This window comes from Rhamphochromis longiceps, linkage group LG7, assembly GCF_057381845.1.
Source record: "Rhamphochromis longiceps isolate RC_006_pf linkage group LG7, R_longiceps_female_GT1.1, whole genome shotgun sequence".
NCBI lineage: Eukaryota > Metazoa > Chordata > Actinopteri > Cichliformes > Cichlidae > Rhamphochromis > Rhamphochromis longiceps.
Genome location: NC_140563.1, coordinates 6504788 through 6528076, shown reverse-complemented (window position 1 = coordinate 6528076; position 23289 = coordinate 6504788). Strand labels below are relative to the sequence as shown.

General features: G+C 38.5%; 2 protein-coding genes across 2 annotated transcripts in view; both read left to right on the top strand.

The window, feature by feature from the left end:
- Window positions 1–3206, top strand: part of pdhx (pyruvate dehydrogenase complex component X) — a 33403-nt gene extending 30197 nt beyond the window's left edge. Inside the window, exons 10-11 of the mRNA XM_085411832.1 lie at window positions 1413–1477; window positions 2303–3206. Coding sequence (XP_085267958.1) covers window positions 1413–1477; window positions 2303–2558 — 321 coding nt within the window. The 3' untranslated portion in view covers window positions 2559–3206. The remainder of the gene's footprint in view (window positions 1–1412; window positions 1478–2302) is intronic.
- Window positions 3207–9951: 6745 nt separating this feature from the next.
- On the top strand, window positions 9952–21824 carry cd44b (CD44 molecule (IN blood group) b). The gene is made up of 8 exons (XM_085411831.1): window positions 9952–10304; window positions 16480–16645; window positions 17045–17187; window positions 17308–17367; window positions 18671–18967; window positions 19679–19753; window positions 19885–19963; window positions 20089–21824. Exons 1-8 carry the CDS (start codon window positions 10232–10234, stop codon window positions 20279–20281), a joined length of 1086 nt encoding a protein of 361 aa, XP_085267957.1. The 5' UTR covers window positions 9952–10231; the 3' UTR covers window positions 20282–21824.
- Window positions 21825–23289: the final 1465 nt, after the last annotated feature.

Below are 23289 nucleotides of genomic sequence, written 5' to 3'. Positions count from 1 at the left end.
TCACCTTTTTTCAGGTATATGAGAACCAGTTTGGCTCAGTGAGATGAGTATGAGATGAAATTCTACTGATTTACCTCTTTTCTGCCAAATTGTCAAAGGAGCTTGCAAAGAAAAGCGTCTGGACTTCTTTAAGTTACTTGAAGACGTTTCACCTCTCATCCGAGAAGCTTCTTCAGTTCTAAGGTCAAATGGTGGAGAACTGAAGAAGCTTCTCGGATGAGAGGTGAAACGTCTTCAAGCAACTTAAAGAAGTCCAGACGCTTTTCTTTGCAAGCTCCTTTGACTACGATGACCTGGATGACTGAGAACCTTCACAGACATATTTTTCTGCCAAATCTTCAAACATTTCACCTCTTATCAGCATAATTCTCAGCAGCTTCTGCTCTTTTCAGCAGAATTCTGCTCATTCACCTCTTTTCAGCAGAAATTCTGCTTATTCACCTCTGCTGCAAAAATTTTCAGCCTTTTCACCTCTTATCAGCATAAATCTCAGCTGTTTTAAGAAAAAAACCTCCTTTGAGCAGAAATTCTGCTGATTCATCTCTTTTCAGCACAACTTTCTGCTTCTTTACCTCTTTTCAGCAGAAATTCTGCTGATTCACTTCTTTTTTTGCAGAATATTCAGCCTTTTCACCTCTTTTCATAACAATTCTCAGCAGCTTCTGCTCATTTTAGCAGAATTGTCAGTCTCTCCAATCTTTTTCAGCCGTTTTCAGCAAAAACCTCTTTTCAGCAGAATTCTGCTGATTGACCTCTTTTCTGCAAAATTTTCAGCCTTTTCACCTCTTATCAGCACAATTCTCAGCAGCTTCTGCTCATTTCATCAAAACTGTCAGTCTCTCCACCTCTTCTTTGTGAGAATGAGCTTGCCTTAGTGAGACAAGTGGCTACCTTGAGACCAAAAGGGCCAGGTTCGAATCCTGCTCAGGGCTACATTTTTTTTCCCACCACTTTTCAGCAAAAATTTCTCCGTCTTTACCCCTTTCAGTAGAATTTTTTGCTTTTCACCACTTTTCAGCAAAAAAATTCTGCTTCTTCACCTGTTTTCTGCAAAATTTTCAGTTTCTTCACCGCCAGACAACTTTTTGCAATTTTTTTAACTTTTTCAGCTTTTTTCAGCAGACGTCTTACGCGTTAAGGCATCCACACAGCATTTTCGCAGGAAATGCAAATTTTTCTAGTTGCATTTGTGAGGAGCTGAACCTTATTAGGAAAACATTCTTTTCTGTATTTTGTGTTGCAGACTGTACAATAACTAACAGTTAATTAGTACTGCACATGCTTATGGTTTTATCTACATTTCCAAGTCTGTTGTGTATATCACACATGTATTCTGGCTATTGTGTATTTGATCTATTTTATACATCAAATGTATTTATTTCTTTAAGAATATCCATCTTGTGTTTTTATAGGCTCTGGCCCAGAAGGCTCGAGATGGGAAACTGCTTCCTGAGGAATACCAGGGAGGCTCATTTAGGTAAAGTCATTATTATAGTCAGTATTTTTACCAGGTTTTCCTTTTTATTTTTAGTACTGCTGTCTCAGTTAATTGCTATTCAATAGACTTTTTTGTAATGTGTCAAAAAGTGGTTCCTGTGATCTATTAATACTATTTCCCCAATGTTCCTTTGAAACTCAGTTATAAGAATAAGCCATTATACATTTCCGCATTTATGATTAAAATCTGGTTTCACAGTGAGCCAATATATTATGCATATTCTACATTTCGTGTGAGCCTGAGCTGAATGTGTTCTTGGGCGACAAAGACCATCAGTTACTGTTCATCAATTGCAGAAGTGTGAAGGAGGGGGGCTTTTTAACTCATTAGAATTAATGGTGTCATTTAGAAACAAATGGGGTTTCTGTGTCAGGCAGAAGCAATGGATTCCTACGGAGACCACTTTCTTCATCCTCCTGAGGATATACATTATGTCTATATCCTTCACCTATTAGTTTTTCCATTCCCCTGAACCAGAACTCCCATTAATGCAAACATCAGAAAGCCCTCAGGTCATTTTTGCACAATATTTAGGGGCAGTTCTTGAGCTGAATTTTGCTGTAGTAATCTTAACTGCTTAGCGTTTTATTTTAGCAGCTGTCTATCAGATGTTGACAAAAAGTCATTCATTAAAAGTGATAATATTCTTTTTTCTTTTTTTCTTTTTTTTCTTAACCTAAATAAATTTGTTTTATAGCCACTAATGCCTGCTTAGTTTTTATTTATCGTCTTGACCTTTTATTATCTTCAGCTAACTTTGACGTGCTAATATGCGTGCTATCTTTTTCTCTTTTTATCCCACAGTATATCTAACCTAGGGATGTTTGGAATCAGTGGCTTCAGTGCTGTGATTAACCCGCCTCAGGCATGTATCCTTGCTGTTGGGACGTCCAGGGCTGAACTGCACCTCTGTGAGGATGATCAGACCCTATGCACCAAGCAGCTGATGACAATTACGTTGTCCAGTGACGGGAGACTAGTGGACGACGAATTAGCATCACGGTTTCTTGATAAATTTCGAGCCAACCTAGAAAAACCACAACGCATGGCCCTGGTGTGAAAAAACAAACGGAGAGAGCTTTATAAAAGGCACTTTATAGATATAGGAAGAAACACCTACATGACAAAGCCTGGCTCATGGTTTTCACAGCCAGAGAGCTCTTAAACGGTTGGTTTCCAATTAAGGCTTACAGAGTTAGAATTGTACATAATTAAAAGTTCATTTTTTGGACTACTTCTGACTGATGATCAACCAGGCTTTGTGATGGAGGAGTTATGGGGACTCAGCTAGAGTGGAGGAACATTCTTGGTGCCAAATTACCAAGAAAAATATTATTCTGCCACACTAGTGTTGTGTACATAAAGTGTTTCAAGTCCAGCTCAACTGCTGTTTCGCAGTCAAGTGTATCTGCTCGATGTCACTGTTGGTAAACATGCAAATAGTTCTCTCAAAACTTCACTATACATTTCTACAACAAAGCTATACATTACTGAACAATACAACTGGCAGTATAATTTCCATTTAGATTGCAAAACCCACGTAAAATGGTTTCTGTTACAAAATGTAAGAATCTAATTGATTTATTATTAATTTTCCTATTAATATGTTTTAACTTATTTAAAATAAACTACACTGGAGAACAAGTCCTTCAAATTCAGCTGTATACAAATCAAGGTTGCCAATAAAACACATTGTTCAGTCTTAAAATGTTTGTGTGTGTGTGTGTCATTAATGTTTTTTCCAGATTTTCAGAAAGTAGCAGATTCACAAACTGGATTACACAAGTGTGTGTTTCTGTATAATTAGAATCCAAAGAGATTACATAGTAATTATTTTTTAAAAGCCAATTAGGATAATTTGCTGGGTTGAGTGTACAGGTCAGGTTCTGATGGCAGATGCTTATCTTTGCTTTAAGCGTGGGAAGAACAGCTGTCTCTTTATATACTACCAGTAAGACAAAGCTTATCCTAAATATGCAAAAGCATATTCTAATATTTTTAAAGCAGGAGGAAAAAAGCTGTGGTTTCAAACATCCACTGTGGGTTAGATTTCCATTTTATCCACTATCAGCCTTGAAAGGGTTAAAAAAACCCCAAAAAAAACGGTTGCCTTGCACCTGTTCAGCTGAATTCAGATAGATTTTAAGTCTGAATGTAAATTACCCGAGGTGAGTTGTGGAATAGGCAGGTTGCAACGGTACCAAAGCAGACTTGATTTGATGTTGCTATGGCCAGGATTAAAGACAGAGGGGGGGGGGAATTCAATTTTATTTATATAGCGACAAGGTGTAGGCTGCTGGGGGATTCCCAGCAGCCTACACCTATCGTGGCATAACTAATGGAGGATTCAGGAGAACAGTGAACACAAACTCTAATACCAGCCTTTCCTTTCTCATTTTTCCTTCACTGCAAGTCTTCCGGCCCTTTACAACCTTTTCCTAATAACAAGCAAGGACATTTCGTGCTATGGTTGCTGTGGCATCAGATTGAGAGGGAGACATAGACACAGAAAGGGGTACTTAGGAACAGGGGGTTGGTTGGCATAGCCCAACTGTTTTATCCACTATGCTCACCTCTGCACACACACTCCCTTTCATTAGTTACCAAGGCAACAGAAAATGCACTTAAGCACAAAGAGAGTATTAGATAAAGTGGTAGTTGTTAACATTTCTTGTTTCAGCATGTGGATATAAACTTTACTTTTCATCAACATTCTCACAGAGATGTACTAGTCGTGACAGTCAACATTAGAATAGAGTGGCCTATTGTTATTATTGTACATGTACCATAAAATTGTGGGTGCTCCACACCAACTGTGCAGGAAACATAAATAGTAAAACAACAGAAATAAATGACATGCAGGACTAATATACAAACACTATTGACTAATTTAGTTTTGTCAGTTACATTTAGGTTATTAGGGAACTGAATACTATATCACCACATCTGATAGTATTTCAGCCTCAGTCGAACCCATTCTTCATCTCCATTACTTTTTAATGTATGAATGATGATGAATATAAATAGTTTTGCATGTCATCTGTGCTGATCTCACTGCTGAGTATTTATCACTATGCACAATTTACCCGTATGCTGAGAAGAGATGATGTGCCTTTACAGATCATTAAATATCAAGTCCAATGCAGCACAACTGATCCATAAAAAGCACCAGCATCTATACAAATATTTGTATAGAATGAATGCATTGATAAATTGGGCTATAATGTTATGATGTATCTTTTTATATGTGCCTCACTGTTACAGAACTGAATGTCAATGAGGGGAAATCTTGCTGTGTTCGGCCTTCATGCTATTGCAGATTGCGATCAGTTTGACAACTGCTGGATCTGTTAATTAAAGCAGCTGAACAACACACTTCGAGATATCAGCTCTGCAGCAAAACAGAGTCTGACATTTCCTTGGCTTTCTTTGCACAGTTTGACATTTAGTCCTCTGATAGCCACCCCGCCAATCTCTGCCCAACGATCTTATTATATGTAACAGCTGGATAAGGGAACTGCATTGACAGCAAGAATTAGATTTGTTCCCACTAAGGTTTTGCTGAACAGTTTTCAGGGTCTTGAAGATAATACAGGGGCTCAGGCATATGTGTAGGTCAGGCCAATGGACACACAGCATGGTACTGAGTGCTGGAGGCAGTTGCTATGGAGACCAAAGAGAACAAGTGTGCACCTCTTGGATGTCCTTCAGGCACTTGGTCCAAAAAATGTGTTGGTCCAAAAGCTGTAATGGCTGAATTCCATGTTTGAGGGTTTTCAGCTGCATATAATGAGGGATTGGGACCAGATCTTGTTTATATTAGAAAAAAAAGGCATAGGGGGAACTGCAGTCTCTTCAGTTTGAATCCCACTCTTTCCCCAAGCCATTCAATCCTGGAGATGTAGATTTCTTCATCAAGTCAAGAAATAGATAATTATTGGAAGTATAAATTAAGACTTTTTTTTTTTTACATTTTTTTAACAGAAACCATGATTTAAAGCAAACCGTTAAGGTTACATCTTCTGTAATGCACTATTCTATTGCCTGCTTTATTCTGGTCATTTATATAGGGAGGGCCACATGCAGTGCAGATTTACATTGTACAAGCAGGCAGGCTAATCACCGCAGCTGGCAAGAGGGTTGCTCTCATCCACATTATCTCATGCTCAAGTTTGTTCAACCATTGTTGACAGGATTTCCTCTGGTCTCCCCATTTCCCCTTACGACCAGGACTTCTTTATTCAATCCTCTTTTAAATATGATACGTTTTGTTTGCTTAACCCAGCTGTAACACTACTACTCTATACTTCCCCTTCTTTTTTCTGAGTTATGCCACATTTAGAACTTGATCTCATTTCTTTCGAAAGGCGTAAGTTGCTGCTGAGCTTAAAGCATCCTGTTTGTTTCTTCTGAAAGGAAACACATGTAGCGTTCCTTGAAACCGAGAGATATCTGCAAACATTTCAAATGAGACTTACTGAGGCTTATCTTTATGCAAACTGAGGGTACAGGTGACACAGGACATTCCATTTGGCTTTACAGTATGCTGTGACACTCACTATCCAAACACGGTCTCTGCTGTCCCAGCACCCAAACAGAAGCAAGGCCCTTGCTTTGTTGTTGTTGCAAAGCCCAGCCTTTTGAAGCGGTCCAGTCATGGTCCCGTGATGCTGGGAGAGCTCACTCAGCTCGACACTCTGCAGTGTGAGGCAGAGCTCGGCCAGAGATACACAATGAGGACACAGTCCTAGCAACCTCCTAACTTTATTAAGTTTATTAGACAAAGGCAAAGAATAGTTGTTTTGGGGAGAATTGGGTAAAAACACAAACTTGCTATTTTTGTCACTCGCAGATAATTTGTACAAATATTCAACAGTTTCAAGGGGATAACTAAGAAAATACTAAATATATAAAAGCAATATTGATAAATGAGACCGACAGAACCTTAGTGTCAAAATAAGCTGTACAAAAATTGGTTCAACATATTACAAAGTGGTGGTACCAGGGATGAAGGGCCCTTTTGACTGCAGAATTGGCAAGTTATTGGCAAGTTGCTTTTTATTATTTGACAGAGTTCAGCTCCAGGCAACCAGGAGATGAGCTTCATCATGCTGAGACAACACACACAAATATAGAAAGAGTTCCTGTGGTCGTCATACTGTACAGCCTCACTACACCACATACTTTACATCACTCATATTCATCACATGTTTAGACTGTGAATGTTGAATGTTTGTCTCACTGCTCTGCACTTATTTGGACATCTTGCAGTCTCTTTTAGCTCAAATTCCAGTAACGGCTCTGGTCGAAAGGAAAAAGGCACGCTGCCTAAAAGGAATTCTAAGGAGTTGCCAATATGCAGCCTAAATTACCACAAGGATTCCCAAACACGGTGTCAGCGTATGTGTGTGATCTCATTTAGTTAACATCATGGGAAAGTTCCTTTTTTTTATAATCAGTGACTCAGGAGTCTGATGTTTAATTAGGGATTTACTCATATATTGTATCCCCCAGTGTTCCTTTGTGTTCTTTGCTTTTCTTTTCACTGCCATACACCAGCAATAGCCACATGATAACCCTTGAAGGTTATCTGCAATTTGTTATTTTTCAAGCCATCATTGCAGCCTATGTGGTTATGAATAGGGTTTACAACCTAAATCACGGTTGAATGGGAAATATGACCCACTTAGTCATTAGCCCATTTTCATGTTCATACGAGCTCTTAAACACGATGGGTTCAACTAGGAAGAGCAAGTTTATTTTACTTGTATAAACTGACGGTGATTGAGAGTTTTGTGCATTCCATTGTGCTGGAGTGTTGACCAAGTTAGCCTCTCCTTGGCTCAGTCTAGCTTATATGGGACTGTGTATGTACAGCTGTTTAAGAGAGGCTTCAGCAGTCGTGGCAAATGTTACTCATTGACCCAACTATTCATTAAAGCAGTGGATCATCATTTCAGTTTAAATCATTGTTGTTTCTCCTGTGAGACTGGGGCAGACATTGTGCTGAGAAGGAAACATGCTAGACAGCTCTTGATCATTCTATACAAACATTTGGTCTTCAGAAGCTTGTTGTCATTGTTTCTCCTGTTCTTTTTCTTTCTTTCTTTCTTTCTTTGGGGGGGGGGGGGGACCTTTTTCAGATTATTTGAGTGATGTTTCATTTTTTAAATGTCAGTATAGCCCATTTCCAGTCAAAGGTTAAGAGCAAGATATACTAATCACACTAGGAAAGGCAGGAAATGCATCTGTGTTATGAGGTGTAAAAAAGGAAGTTGAAATAAATAGGGGTTTTTATGGTTTCTAGTATTGCAAACATGTTTACTTGCATTCTGTCTTGTAGGATAAACTGTCATGTCACTATGGCAACAGTAAAACAGGAAGTAAGCTATATTTGTGATGTAGGAGTGTGAATAACTCAGATACCTAGTTACATTTGTTTATTTATTTTTTGCATAGATAAGCAGCAAAAACTTAATAACTTAATAATTTAATTTATATATATATATTCAAGGATGGGCTCAGTTCTCAGCTTTTCTCCATCAGATGTAGCAGTAGCATTGCTCAAAAATAAGTCCAATTGATGCTTCTCTTACATGCTAATCATATACAAATCATGAGATTATACCTATACAAATCATTTAATACAAATCATGAGATGTCGTTTAGAGATTATAATTAAGACTTTGAAGCAGATATTTGTGTGTCCTTGGTGTATTCTGTGCTTTTGCATATGTTGGACACTTGACTCTAGGGATGGCAACATCCAGTTGGTTAATCACTCAGCTTAATTGCCAATTACAAAGATATTTCAAAACCTATTACATGAATGGCCATGAACTATGGGTTCGAAGCACAGGGTGATCGTGATAGTGATGTTTACTGTATGTTTTCTTTTGCACCTCAGTCTCCTTTTTCACTTAACTTGAACTATGGGACAATTCCGAATGGAGATCTCCCTACTCAGGCACGATGCTCACATTTTTGGTATGTCAGCCAACTCCTAGGAACTTCTTTAGTAATCTCTTAACTTTTGAGTTAATGCTGTCTCCAAGTCAGTATTTCAGATGAAACTTTAAATGGTTCTCGAATGCGAGAATAACTCACAGGTGCTTACAATGGACTGTGTTTTTTGTACAATGACGGTACGAATAATGAGCTGGTTAAGATGTAGAGTTTTATTTCAGGCACGTTGGAATGATTGGTGAGCATTTTACTCAGTACACCGTGCTGCTGTGCCAACTGTTGCTTACTTGCACCCTTACTAGAGCTGTTGACACTTAACCTTGGTGCAATGGTAACCTTACACTTCCTGTGTTGGACCGCTAAAGCATGTAAGGAGTTTCACATTGAAAAGCATATGTAAAAGAGTCTGCAAGTCAACTGTGAGGGAAATTGTGATTTAAATGAGTGGGAAAATGCTGAGATGTAAGATATAAAAGCTAAAGTAATAAAGTAATGCACTAATAACGGTTTTCAACTGAAGGGCCAGGTCACTTATTATTTGAATTCTGTTCCCATGACTACAGAGGTACTGGCCATGCTGAGCCATTAGACATACTTTATGGTTGATATGGAACTCCCGGGAACACAGACAGTCACTTGTGCTTTCTCACCGCACTGTTTACTTGAGATATTGCGCAATCACATGCAAAATCACAAGATGTGTCACTGGGGAGATTCCGGTAATCTGAGGTGGCTTTATCCATCATCCTGATGAAGTGAAATGTTAAACCTAAAGATAGATTTGAGACAGGTTTCTCATGATGGTAGTGAAACCTCTAGTTGTTGAGATAGCACCACACATTGTTCTGCGTTAACAGGCACCATTGCATGAAAAGTGAAAAGTTTCAAGGTGCTTTCTGTATGCAGATTTTTAATAAAGTTGTGTCTTGAACACATTTCCATTGATGGATCTGTATCTTTGAAGTGTTTGCAATGTTCAAGGCAGATGTCGGACACACACACAGAGAGATAAAGGTGCAGTAAGAAGTTGAAGCTGATGATGAGGTGTGTCTGTGAAATGGATTTGACCTCTTATAATTGGTCACGCAGGCAAAAAAAAAAATAGACATAGAGACAGAAAAAGTGCAAAGGAGCACAAGACAAAAAAGGAAGCAAAAAAATCTGATGACAATAGAGTGAGGATTAAAGAGAAAACAGATGGGCTCTTTTAAAACTGTCAAGAACATGAAAAGGGGAAGTTGGGGGGGGGGGGGGGGGGGGTGCTAGGAGACAAGGCAGCGGAGCGGTAGGGAAGCAGGGAGAGGATAAGCAGCCAGACAGAAGAAGAGATGACGTTCATCTTATTCATTGCAAACTGTAGAAACGGGAAGCAAGTGAGAGGAAGAGAGGGGGAGTCTGTGTGAGGTGGGGCAGCAGGGGGGTGGGGCAAGTGTGGGAGAGGCACAAGGGTGTGTGCTCAAATGAATCACTCTTCTATGTGGTGTGCCACTGGTCTCTCAGGCAGAGAATCGAAAAGTTGGGGTAAAATCTGAGTCAGCTCCACCAGCTACCAGACACTCACAGCAACTCTCCTCCACAGCACCAGGTTTCCTCTCTGTCTCTCTTTTCTGTTCTCTTACTCATTTGCTCTCTTTTACTCTGACACACACCCACACGCACAAACACACACACACACACCAACCGTCACTCCTGGCTGAAAGAAGACGGGACCACAGGAGAACTGTTAAACACCTTTACTGCTACTCACCCAGCTCATCAGCAATCGCAATGCCCAGGATGTGGACGCTTATCTTGGGGGTCATGTTGGGATTACTGGCCTCCTCCAGGTCAGAAATTCAAGGTGAGGAGATTGTGCCTTTTCCCAGTGGATTTCGCTTTGTATGGGGATTTATTTTTCTTATTTTGCCTAAATTGTACCGGTCTCTCAGGCAGCAGGAATTTCTGAAAAGATTTTAACCAGACACTGTTATTACTCTGTGGAAAAAGACACCACTTAAAAGAAAGAGACTCTGCTCTGCTGCTTGTAGAATGCATGTGTAGATGCCGGCGAGACAGTGTGAGCAACACCAGCACAGACAGTCTGGCAGTCCGAGACTCCTGATAGACACAAAGGAGATAGGCGCTCTTGCTCACTCTCTGTTCGCACGCTGGCAAGTGAACCTTATCGCGGTTTTGGATGACCAGTTTAGCTTTAAAGTAGAAGCAGAAGGAGATTTTTTTTTCTTTGCTGCCACGCTTAATGCTACATCCTCTAACACAAAGGATGTAATCACCCTGGCAATGTCTCTCTGTCTGTCTCTTTTTTCTTTGTCTCTGTCACACATGCTATTTCTGTGTAAGGTTTTGATTGGATTTGTTGCTTGGAGCGGTATATCTCAGGAGGTGAAGCTGGTACAGAATCAAACAGGTCTGGGGCTTGTCTGGCTTATTCTCTCAGGAGCTGGTGGTGAGGTTGTTCATAGAGACTGCCTTTGGCACTGCACCAGAGAACAATCAACACCAAGCCATGAATTTGACCCGGATTTAAAGGCAAATATGAGTCTACCTACCTGAATCGCTCATGTATGTGAAGTCAAGTGCATGTAGGAAGGAGGAGGGGGGTGGATCCACTTTCCCCCATAGTGCTTCAACATGTGTTTGCCCCTCAAGACTCGTTGTGGATTGTGTAGCTGCGTGCATGTGTGTCTGCGTCTGTATCTCAGCGTCTGAGTGTCAGAGTAATTGGTGTCTGGAAACTTAAGTGTCCTGCAGTGGTTACTACTCATCCTGATCCAGACAACATCTTTTTTGCCACAAGCACAGAAATGAGAGCAGGTCTTGTGGACCAGTGACCACCCCAGACATCCACAAGATATCTAGATAGTTTTAAAGATAGTTATTACGTGGCTTCAGGAAATGGTTCTGTGAAGATTTATAAGTAATATATCATATAAATAGTCCGTAGTAACGGCTGCAAATGCCCTAAAGGCTGTCATATTAATTTTTTACCCAGCAGTTCATGTAATTTATTTGATCAGTTTAAATTAATATATAACTGCACGGCCTTTTGCCAGGGATGCAGTAAGACCCATATTTAAATTGAATCAAATCTATTGCTACTTTCCAATAATTCATCCAGCGGTGAGAGTGTGTGAAATCTTTCATATGTGATCATTCGTAAATATCTATCAATAGGTAAAGATCGATAATTGATCCTAATGAAACAATAAGGCACTCAGTTAGAGAAACACTGTAGCCTTTGTTAAAGAGCAAGATCAGTCTCCATAATGTACATGGTCTTGGCCTAAAGTGGATTGTGGCTGAGTATTTGCCTCTTTGGATTAGAAACCCCTGCTGCCGTACTTGTGTTAGGTTTTGAGGTGAAGGATGGTCAAAGCTCCAGTGCAGGCACTCACAAAGAGGGCTTGTAATCTGTAGGCTCTGAGTACCACCAGACACGTGTCTCTTCCACCAATATAACCTCTGGTATGAATGAGTTTCCGTGTCCATGCATCATTACAGTTTGTTATAAGTTTTAGAGTTGCTCACCTTTTTTTTTTCCTGTTTTGCATGTTTCAACCTTCCTATTAGTATGTGACCTCTGCTCTTTGTCTTTCTTTTATGCATCAAAGTCTGTGTTACAAGCATGCTTTCTTAGAAAAAGTTCTGGTAATCTGTGGTTCAGCTGAAACTTGTACCACACAGGAAATGGAAATGTGAATAATACTCGAATCTGAGATTTTGAGAGATAAAGTAAGTTATGCCTTTGCAAAATTAGGAAATAAGGTTGATGTGATTCTTGTTTGCTGAGTGAAGCTAGGCTAACATTTCATTAAAACAAAAAGAATAACTGATGACAGTTATTTCTTGACTTTTAGAGGAAGCTAAATGAATTTCCCTGTTACATCATACAGTTTGTAAGCTAAGAAGTGACTTCCACTTACTTCCCATAATGTGAGACAAAGGTTGTTTTTTTTCCAGGAGTAACAGAAAGCTCTTGAAAAAAGCTCAAGTAAAACTCTTGAATGAAAAATAAAAATGTTGGTATTCATGAAAATGTGTTTCAAATTGATCTTTCCTCTTGTAAATGTATCAGTTTGATGGTTTATACCTTTGTCAGCCAATCAAAAGGACGTCTGCAAGAGATAATGTGGTACTTCCACTTTTTTAACTTTACTATTCAACTTTATTTATTTGTTTTTTTATTTAGATTTAAAGTTTAGAAAAAGGCTGTGAAAGGGTAAGAAAGTACATCTGACAGAGTTGATAAATCTGATAAATATGGTATTTTTGTTGAGAAAAGGAAAATGAATTGGGTAGGTGGTGCAGGAAGCCTGGAGGTGGGAAAGGAAATGACAGTTTAGAGTGAAAGTCAGATAATAACAGTCCTTGTGACCTTGATGTGTTTGTGTGTGTGCATGCACACAGGCATATTTTCATAAGAGCTTGTGTTTCACCTGTCCCACTGGCCCATTGGACTTTTGGTGTGAGGAATGGAGGGAAAGACACATCTGCTTACAGAGCAACTTCACTTTAGTGTGAGAATGTAGGATACTGGAGCATTGTGGGAGCTATGACCTGAAGGACCCTCTCTCACAAATAGCTGATGAATAAAATGAATGTTAATGTGGTTGTGGGACACGTGCAGCTGATTTTCTGTTCAAGCATTGAATTCCCACGTATAAATTAATATTTTTAGAAATGTTGTGAGTCATACTTTATGTGCAAGGTTTCATTACTTATCTCACTTAGGATCACAGGAGGCTGGAGCCTATCTCAGCTGTCACAGAGTGAGAGGAAAGGTAAACTCAGGACACACCGCCAGTGTGTCACGGGCCTGACAAAAGAAAACTACGGCCAGTATAGAATCACAAATCAACCTGTCGTGCACAAATTTGGACATGTACACTCCACACAGAAAGCCCCCAGCTAACCACAGTGTTCTTGTTGTGAAGTGCCAGCGCTAACCACTGCACGACTTTGCTGCTTCCCTTTTCAGTAAGGTGCACCTCAGAAAATGTGGATAAGAGAATAAAAATAAACACAACCCGTGTGTGTGTGTTCCTGTTTTCCATGGCGTGCCACGTGAAACCAAGAAGAAATTATCAGTGACTGTTCCTGCGCACGTGTGTCTGTGATGCGCTTGTCTGTTTGCGCACCTGTGCGCAGGGGGCAAATTGTACTTTATTGCTGCCCTAGAAAAGACAAGCAGAGAGTAATGAAAGAAAACAAGACAGAATGAGAGAGAGCAGGAAAAAAGTGAGGGTTGAGAGTCAGGCTTGTCAATTACTTCTACAGCAGCTGGAGGTTTTGGCAAGAAGCTGTGCTAAAGCTCTCTTTCTCTTAGGCTTTGTATCTACAGACTTCTCAGTCTCCTTGGTTTCAACTCCATTAGGTGACAATAGAGCCTTTGGGAGAGTCAGTGCCTTGGCACAACAGGTTTCTGGGCTGTATAAAAACACCCATGACTGTTCTCTCTGCATACTAATGATTACTTCTAAGATTCATGTCAGCCTCTTTTTCATCGCACAGAGCCATGCCCGCTTTGATCTCTCTGGGCAGGGCAGTTGTGTGTTTTTGCGAGAAACACAGTGTGGCAGCAAACGTTGAAGTTCTTTCAGGTGTGTGTGCATATGTGTGAAAGTGAGAGATAAAAAAGTGGTGGTGGCGAGGGAGTTAGCGAGGGCAAAGATCAGAAATTGCTCTGCAATAAAAGTTGCACTGCCTTTTGTTTTTTGCCTAACTGCTTATAACAGCAGAGATCTCAACTTCCGTTTGTTGCTAGTGCTCTGTTTACTCATAACAGCCAGTGGAAAGTAGGTGGACCTATTTTTTAATCATATCCGGCGGTTTATAAGACTCCTGTCTTTATTTCAAGGAGATGAGCATGCTATCAAATTAAAAATAACATTTTTATATGCATCTCAATGTTTGGAATGGAGAAAAGGAAGATTACACTAAAGCAAAATTAATATTTGTCTTTTTGGTAACTCTTTACAGTACAGTTACATGAAAAATTGAATGATTAACATGTTCTCTTATCAAGCATGGCTTAGAATCAAGTTGTTTTAATGAAAATGATTTATGAGTTATATAACTTTATAGTTTAATGCTGGTTAATGTTTGCAGATATACTCCCTAATCATTGAACGTATTGACATTAGGCTACTTATGGGCAGTTTACTCCAAATGATTTGCAGATGCAGACATCACATTTTGCTTCACTGATAAAACATAAAATAGAATAGGAATCTGATTTATGATTATTGCTGCTACATTAAGCACTGCATCAAGTATTATGTTTGAGATGCTGTTAATCTGTGCACTCACGTCACTATGAAAGATAAAGCTTGATTGATTATTAATTTATTTCAATTAATAATCATCAAGATATGGTTGATGAGGTTTCACATGATGCTTTTCGATACATTTTGAAGAATTTATGTACCTTAAATATTTCCTGGTAGTATGTCTTTTTCTGTTTATATACTGCAATATAAGTCTCAGAAATCCTTACAATTATTCTTTACTGCCTCTAAATAAACAACTTCATTAATTTTTTCATAGTACAGCAGAGGTGTTCAACTCTAGGCCTCAAGGGACGCTGTCCAGCAGGTTTTAGATGTGTCCTTGATCCAACACAGTAATTTAAATGGCTAAATTGCTCTTCAACATGTCTTTAGGGTCTCCAGAGGCCTGGTAATGAACTAATCTTTGATTCAGATGTGCTGACCCAGGGTGAGATCTAAATCCTGCAGGACACCAGGCTTTGAGGCCTGGAGTTGGAAACCCCTGTACTACAGCTAAAATGTGATCTGGTTTATTTCATGTTGTATTGATTGCAGGAGAATTGTATTGCTGTATAAAGACATTTTTTAAAGTTGCATTTTGTGTTGCCAAAGAGTGTTTTAGAGTCTATCCAGAGTATTTTACTGATTTTCACTATAGAGAAGATTTTCTGGTTTGTCTGTTTTTACCTTTTTACTTTTTTACTCCAACTAACAAGGAAGGTGTGGTGTCATTTTTAGTTTTGTGGAACAATTTCAACAAGTTTCTGATCAGCTAACTTTGGTTATTGCATATTTCTCCTCCAAGAGACCCATTTGCTCTGAAGGAAGGAACAAGGAGCAACAGTATGATCAGTTTTACGCTTTCACACTTGACTGCAGGAAGTTAAGATAGTAAATCATGTGCATCATTTTCCTGTGTGATGTGTGATTAAGGCATTGTGAAACCTACCATGGCAACAAATTTAAACAAGCAAGAAAATCTCCAGGTGCTTAAATTCTAAAATTGATTTTTTGCCAATACCAACGGTTACATTGTGTGTGTGCGTGTGTGTGTGTGTGTGTGTGTGTGTGTGTGTGTGTGTGTGTGTGTGTGTGTGTGTGTGTGTGTGTGTGTGTGTGTGTGTGTACACCGTGCACCTGTGGCTCTATGACAGGAGTAGCTATGTGTACACAAACTTCTGTTAGCTCATTGCTCATTTGCTAACCCTAGTTTGCATGTCAGCATCACAAAGTTTGCTTCATTTTGCTGTAGACTAACTTATATAAATTACCTCACATGACACAGAACACATAGTGTGTGGCACTCTGTGACACTTACTTTTTTGTGGATTCACTGTAAGGACATAAAGCATGTTTATGCCAAAAAAGTGTTCTTTTAACGAAGCGGTTACTTAATGATGTTTTTGTTTTGTTTTGTGTACTTTCCAGGCGTGGGAAGCATACATTATGATGTGTGAACTCTTAAGCTAAAATCTATAGTTGTGGTTGTTTGTACTACCTTAGTCATGATAAGTATGTATTATATTATCATTATTATCAGTAGTGTAAGTATTGTTAGTCTTAGTAGTTTATTATTATCATCACTACATGTTGAATTGCGATTCCGTTTGATTTGCTGTAATTTTCTCCAAATCCCTTCACCCAAATAACAAGTCTTCTCTATGTGTTACTGCAAGTGGCCTGTGTAGTGAATAGAGATCAAACCAGTAAAACCGATTCAATTTTTTTTTCTGTTTCTCCCTGTAGTGACTGCCCGAACCTGCAGCATTGCTGGAGTTTTCCGGGCTGAAGGAAAGGAGCGTCACTCTTTGGACTTTGACATGGCTGAAAAAGTGTGTGAGCAACAGACGAGCACCATTGCAACCCTAGAACAAGTCCAGGAGGCCTATAATGCATCTATGCAAACCTGCAGGTGCATCAACAAGCATTTTTCTAAAAATGTGTATTTGTATTCACGGTTACGAGCTAAATTTATTTTCTTCCTTCTCGGATTCCCCCTTTTTGGAGATTTTTTTTTTCATTTTTGGTTTTGATTTTGCAATATTGACCCTAATTTAAATCATGTGATGCTTTTGGGTCCTCTTGTTTTTTTGTTTTTTTGTGTGTGTGTGTCCCTTTAGCTAAAATGTGCACAAATAGAAGTTACCACCATTGACCATCCTTCAGTTGAGGAAACCACCTTCCCATCATTTCTATTAGTTGTGGGATGTGTTTTAGCATGATTTAATTTGATAGAGTGCATCCACCATTAACAAATGTACAATCATTTTAATATCAGAATATTACTAACAATATTATTGTATCTGTTTAGGAACGGCTGGATCAGCAATATGAGCATCGCCATCCTTAGACACGAGCGCCACGACAATTGTGCAGGGAACATGATTGGTTTAATTATAAATCCAAAAGTACAGCCTGATGAGAAATATGATGTCTACTGCTTTGATGAAAATGGTAACTTTACCAAAATGAATTAAGCTGTTACCCAGCTGCAGTCAAACAATAGCATACAAATTGTCTTGTAAATTTTCAGTCTAGATTTAATTGAACTTGGCTTTTTGGTGATGTTTTCAGCTGGATCAAAGAGGAACTGCACCAAAGAATTTGATTTGAAAAAAATCAAAAATCCACCAGGTAAGCAAAGTAAACCCATTCCCTCTCTCCTTGCTTTAATACATCTGGCATCCATAGTTTAATAAGGAGAGGTTATTTGCAAAAAGTGAACGTGAACATTTTTTATGATACAGAATTTAATTAAGAAATTTGGTGATTAGCCTCCGATGATCCATCACAGCAGAGCAGAATCCCATTGGTGAAAGGAATTAGGAGAGGAACCCTCAGAGTGTAGAAGCTGGTGGTGATGAAGATGAAAATGAGGTGGTGAGGTGTTGTTCTGAGTGACCAGGGTGAGGAGGAGATTGGGAGGAGGCGGGTTGGATTAATCAAAGTCTGAAAGGCAGAATGACAGAAGAGCACTGAGATTTAAAGCATGCCTATGGAATAAGGGTGGGATGTCACTCAAGTTCATATGTATGTAGACAAGTGAATACTTTTGACAATATAGTGTATAATGACCAAAGTCATATTAGTAATGATAATGGTGAAGGCTAAATCATTATTGCCTTGTATGATAATCTGTATCTGGAATGTACGATGAACTCAAGAACTATTTAATTAGGTACAACTGTTCACCTAGAAACAGATGGGCTACAGAAGCAGAAGAACACCCCATGTTCCACCCCTGATATTTTCTTGGCACTCTGGGTCCTTTGGTACCAATTGAATATTATTTAAACACCACAGGCTACCTGAGTGTTTTTGCTGCCCATGTCCATTCTTTTATGACCACAGTATACAGATCTTCTGATGCCTGTTTCCAGCAGGATAACGTAGCATGTTGTTAATCATCTTAATCTGGTTCCTAAGCATGGCAACGAGGTCACCAGTCACCGGATCTCAGTCCAATAGAGCACTTTTGGGATGTAGTGAAAGAGAACAATAGAATAGAATGCCTTTAATTGTCACAATACATTTTGGCATATATCATTAGCATCCAATCATTCACCAATTTTTCCACTTATCCAGTTAAAGGCACTAAGGAGCTTGAGACCATCCCAGCTCCTATAGAATGAGAGGCAGGATACATGTGTGAATGTGGGATATCATTAACATGAAAGATCATTTTGTAGCATTGCATAATTATTTGAAAAACTGTAAGCAAAGAAAATTGAAATCCTTGAAACAAAACGAATATTCTTCTTGCTTCTTGCTAAGTCACTTTAAGTTACTTTTGATGTCCATTAATAGTCAATATTATCAAAGTAATATAGTATATTATCAAATGTAAAACTTGTGTTTCGTTATAACCATTAAACCATGCATGAATCTTTCTTTTCTGATTCCTCCCTGCATCCTGAAAACCCAACATCAACCACAGTTAAAACGATGACAACTACACCTCAAGCTCTTGAAAATGAGACGGACACAACTCTCTCAACTTTTAATACTACAGAGGATTTATTTAAAGGTCCTGATGCAGAGACTACTGAAGAGACTGAGACCATCAGTATGAGTATATTTCCAGTCCAGTCCACTTCCAGTCCTGCAGAAATCGACAGTGGATCAGGGGGGGTGTCGAACGAGTTGGAACAGTTTACAACAGTTTCAACAACTAAGGAAATGCAAACTCCTCTTGGGGATGAGACAAACGACGAATATTCTTCCACAACAAAATGTAAGAAAAACACACAGCACAAAACTCAGAACAAAGAGATTTTTATATGAATGCAGTTCAGTTCAGGATTGAGATGTACTCTTCATGATTTTGATAATCTATACTGATAAAATATAATGACAGTATAATGCTTTGCCATAGTATACAAGGCCGATTTCTCCTAGAGACTGTACTGAACTCAGGTCATGTGTTATTTGCCCTACATTCTTCTATTTTTGTATATTCCAAAGATAGAATAATGAAAAATGATAATGTTTAATTTCAATAATGTCAAATTGTTTATAATTTTATAACTTAACATAGAAAAATACTGTCATAATGCACCATGATGACATCTCATGCAACAGGTCTGGGGATGGCTAAAGTAAGTTTTAGAACTTAGGATGCCCCCTTGTGTTAGTTTGAGTTGTACAATTTAATTTGCTGAAGGCACTGACACCTTAACTCAAATAAGTTTTATTAAAGGCCTAATAACAGTATTATAAGTGACACTTTGGGAGAGATAATGCAGAGGGGGAAGCAGCTTTATTGATATTTTTGCAGTTTGTAGTATCTAGTAATGCACACCAGTCTGGTCCACTCAGAGAGAAAAGGAAATTAAATGGGAATGGTAATATTTAAGATATATTTATTTTTGAGACATCTATATGCCAATAAATGGTTTATTTTAGGATGATATAAACTGAATATCTCTTGTTTTGTTGATATCAGCGCCCCCAAAAGATGGCAAAGGCCGCATGGCAGTTTCTACTGAAAAACCTAAGTCACAGAGCGGCAGTGACTCAAGTAAGCAAATTATTTCACATATACCATATAAAGAGTCATTGCAGCTATGTAATACTATGCAATCCTATTTACACTCTGGACTGACAGTAATTTTTACCCCTTTTAATCCTAACTTTTATGTCTCCTTCTAGATTGGATTGTTATTATTCTAGTGATTTTGGCAGTCATCATTATTATTCTTCTATGTGCAGCTGTCGCCAAGAGAAAAAGGTATGACTTGGATTACCATCATAATAGGACTGACAATTAAGACCTAGTAAAACACCCCTCTATATACAGTGAGGCATTGCAAAAACTGACATTAATTATATATGTATCTAAATGTGTTTTGGCAGCTTATGCGGCAAGACGCAAACCCTGATGATCACAAAAGACACAGGTGAAGGCAATGGAGCAGCAGCATCTGGCTCCCAGAACCAGGAAATGGTGACCCTCATGAGCAAGGAGAAGGTCCAGGAGAACGGCAACACAGAGGAGTTCACTGTCATCACTCTGGGAGAGTCGACAGATAAAGAGCAGCTGGCATGAGGGATGAGCGCATGAAGACGATAGTCAGTTAGAGGAGGAGTGTCAAAGTGAGGAGATGATCGAGACAGTAGATGGGTGGGGGCAGGGGCTCCAGTTTCAAGGGGATAAAATTGCTTTTGGTGGCAAGCACTGAAGGGTGTTACAGAGACTGTCTAGCTGAGGCTTGGCTTCAGTACTCCAGTGGGTCTGAAGCAGCTGATTCTAGGTAGGACCATGTCTTTTACGGGCAACATTTTGTCTGGTAGCACAGACTGAATGTTGCTCAGGGGTTGTAAATGTATTTTTTGTTAGTTTTCGCGTTTGTACATTTGTATGCTTTATTGATGATAAAGCCACAGGCGCAAGTGTTTATAGGGGGCATGAGGAGTGACAGCAAATTTAGATAATGTTCACCTCTTTTAGATAAGATGGATCCCAAAATTTGCAATTCAGCCTAAATGGAAAAGATGAAATCAGCAATGCGAACTGATTTATCTTCTTTAACTTACATCAACAATGTTAAGCCACCAGCCCCCCAAGTATTTAATTTATTTTCTTTGCTATTGTTAATGGCTTGTGTATATTTCAAACATTTCCTGAGAACTGAAAAGTTATTTTCCATGTTCAAGAAAACTGGGGATGTCACTACCTTAATTTATGCAGCTTTTTCTTGATCTCTGTATATAAAGTATGTATGTTGAAAATGATTTAGCAATAGCTCCATGTGTGTTTTTGTTTTGTTTTGTTTTTTTATAGTAAGGGTTTAGTACCTGTTTTAAGGAGGTTTCCAAGGGTCATTTAATTAGAAGCTATATCTAAAAAAAAAAACACTGAGGATGCAATTATGAAACAATTGTGATTTTGCAATAGTCATAATTTAAGGCATCCAAAATTTATGCATCACTGAAGTCAGTTAAAATAATGTACATTTATACTGAGTTGCAAATATGAGGATACTTTGATGTTATCCTGAGGATAAGAAGAATCATAGTAAAGATGTAACCATACTATATACACAGTGTGTACATTCATTGGGGCTAAAGGACAGCACAAAAGAAACAATTTGACTCTATCTATAGCACATTAACCATTTCCAATGCCAAATTTGCCACACAAGTGACAGGTGCTTGTCTTTGTATACTGAACCAAATTGCACATAATAACATATGCTTGTACTATATGTGAAAGGTTGTTTCAAGAGAAAAAGACTGCAACAATACTGTCTATGTGTTCCCAAGAGAGGGGTTTGTAATGATGACACTTATGTGCTTTGCTCAAGCCTGATGTGCCAGTTGCTCAAACATGTAAACCAAATGCTGCATTCTTTTCTACTGACCTTCTCAAAGCTAAAATATACATTGTTTCCTATCGAGATCAATTCCTGTCCGCCAACCTTTTTTTGAATTGTAAACTGATTTAGGTTTGTGAATTCCTCCTTTTTTCTCTAAAATGATTTGCTTTGAAGAGAAGTAGCAAATGTATTAGAGTAGCCAGCTTTATGACAGAATAACGCATGTCATTGAAATAATTTCTAAAGTCTTGAATTAAATAATAAATGTGTACATAAACAGATTTGCTGGAATGGGGTGTTCCCTCTGTAATTGCTGTTGCTTTTTGTGTAGTGACAAGGGGAGCAATCGATCGGTGTAGCCAGAAAGGAAATGCAAGTGGTTACACTGCGCTGCATAACAGGAAGAGAAGTTTCCATGGTACCAGCACTGTGACGAGAGAACATGTTTACACAGAAGTCAGAAAGAGAAAAAGACGGCCATTCTGAAAGGCAGAGAAGGATTCTTTCCTGGATTAAAATGCAAGCAGTGTAGTCACAATGACAACAGAGAAGTATTACTGTTTTTTTTTCCATGCATTTATTGCACAGTACACTGTCTAATTCACTGACACTGATGGATAATGGAGAAGCCCTTGAATCAGAATTAGTTTTAATAGTTAGCAAGGGGTGGTTCATCTATTTACAGTGTTGTATAAAGTATTTGCCCCATCCTGATTTCATTTTTTTTTTTTTTGCATATTTGTTACACTTGCATGTTTTAGATCATAAAGAAAATGTTAATAACAGACAAAAATAGTTTGAGTAAATATTAAATGTCGTTTTTAAACAATGATTTCTTTTTTAAGGGGTAAAAAAAATATACTATTCAAACCTACCTGTACATGTAATATCTTTTTATTAGTCTAGGTTCAAATACTAGACAGAACAACTTGATTACTTTTTTCATATTTTATTTACCCAGCCAGCAAATAATTTTTTAGTGTCTTTTCCCATTAGAAATACTGATACAGGCCAATGAAAATTTCAGGCTTTTATCTTTATAGTCCTTGAAAAGTAAAATTTCACAGCAACTTGTTTTATGATTTTTATGCAAAGTGGAGAAGGTCGAGCAGAAAATGTTCTAAAAATTTGCTGATTGAGATGGAATAACCCATCTAGCAGTCTGGAATGTGTTACAAAGCAATTTCTAAGGCTCTGGGACTCCAGGGAACCCTGATTAGAGGCATTCTCCACAAATGGAGAAAACTTTAGTGAACCTTCCCAGGAGTGGCCAGCCTACCAGAATTCCTCCAAAACAGACAACTAATCCTGAAGGTCACAAAAGAATCCAGAACAACATCTAAAGAACTTACTTCTCTCAGTTAAGGTCAGCATTCATGAGTCAACTTTAAGAAAGGCAGTGGAAAAATGGCATCCGTGGGAGAGTTCAAAGGTGAAGATGTGAAAAAGTTTGCTAGTTATCACAAATACTTGATTGGAGTTTCATGTTGGTGGCACGAGTTTTTAGGTTATGGGGCAATTATTGATTATGCATAGGGCCAGGTAGGATAGTTTTTCCTCCTGAAGACATGAACTTATAATTTATAAATGGCATTTTATAGTTACTTGGGTTATCTTATATTTTATCTAATATCAAAACTTGTTTGATGATCTGAATCATGTAAATGTAACGAATATGCAAAAAGAAAAAACATTGAAAAGAGGGGAAAGTGTTCATCTTTTATATACAGTCTATGTT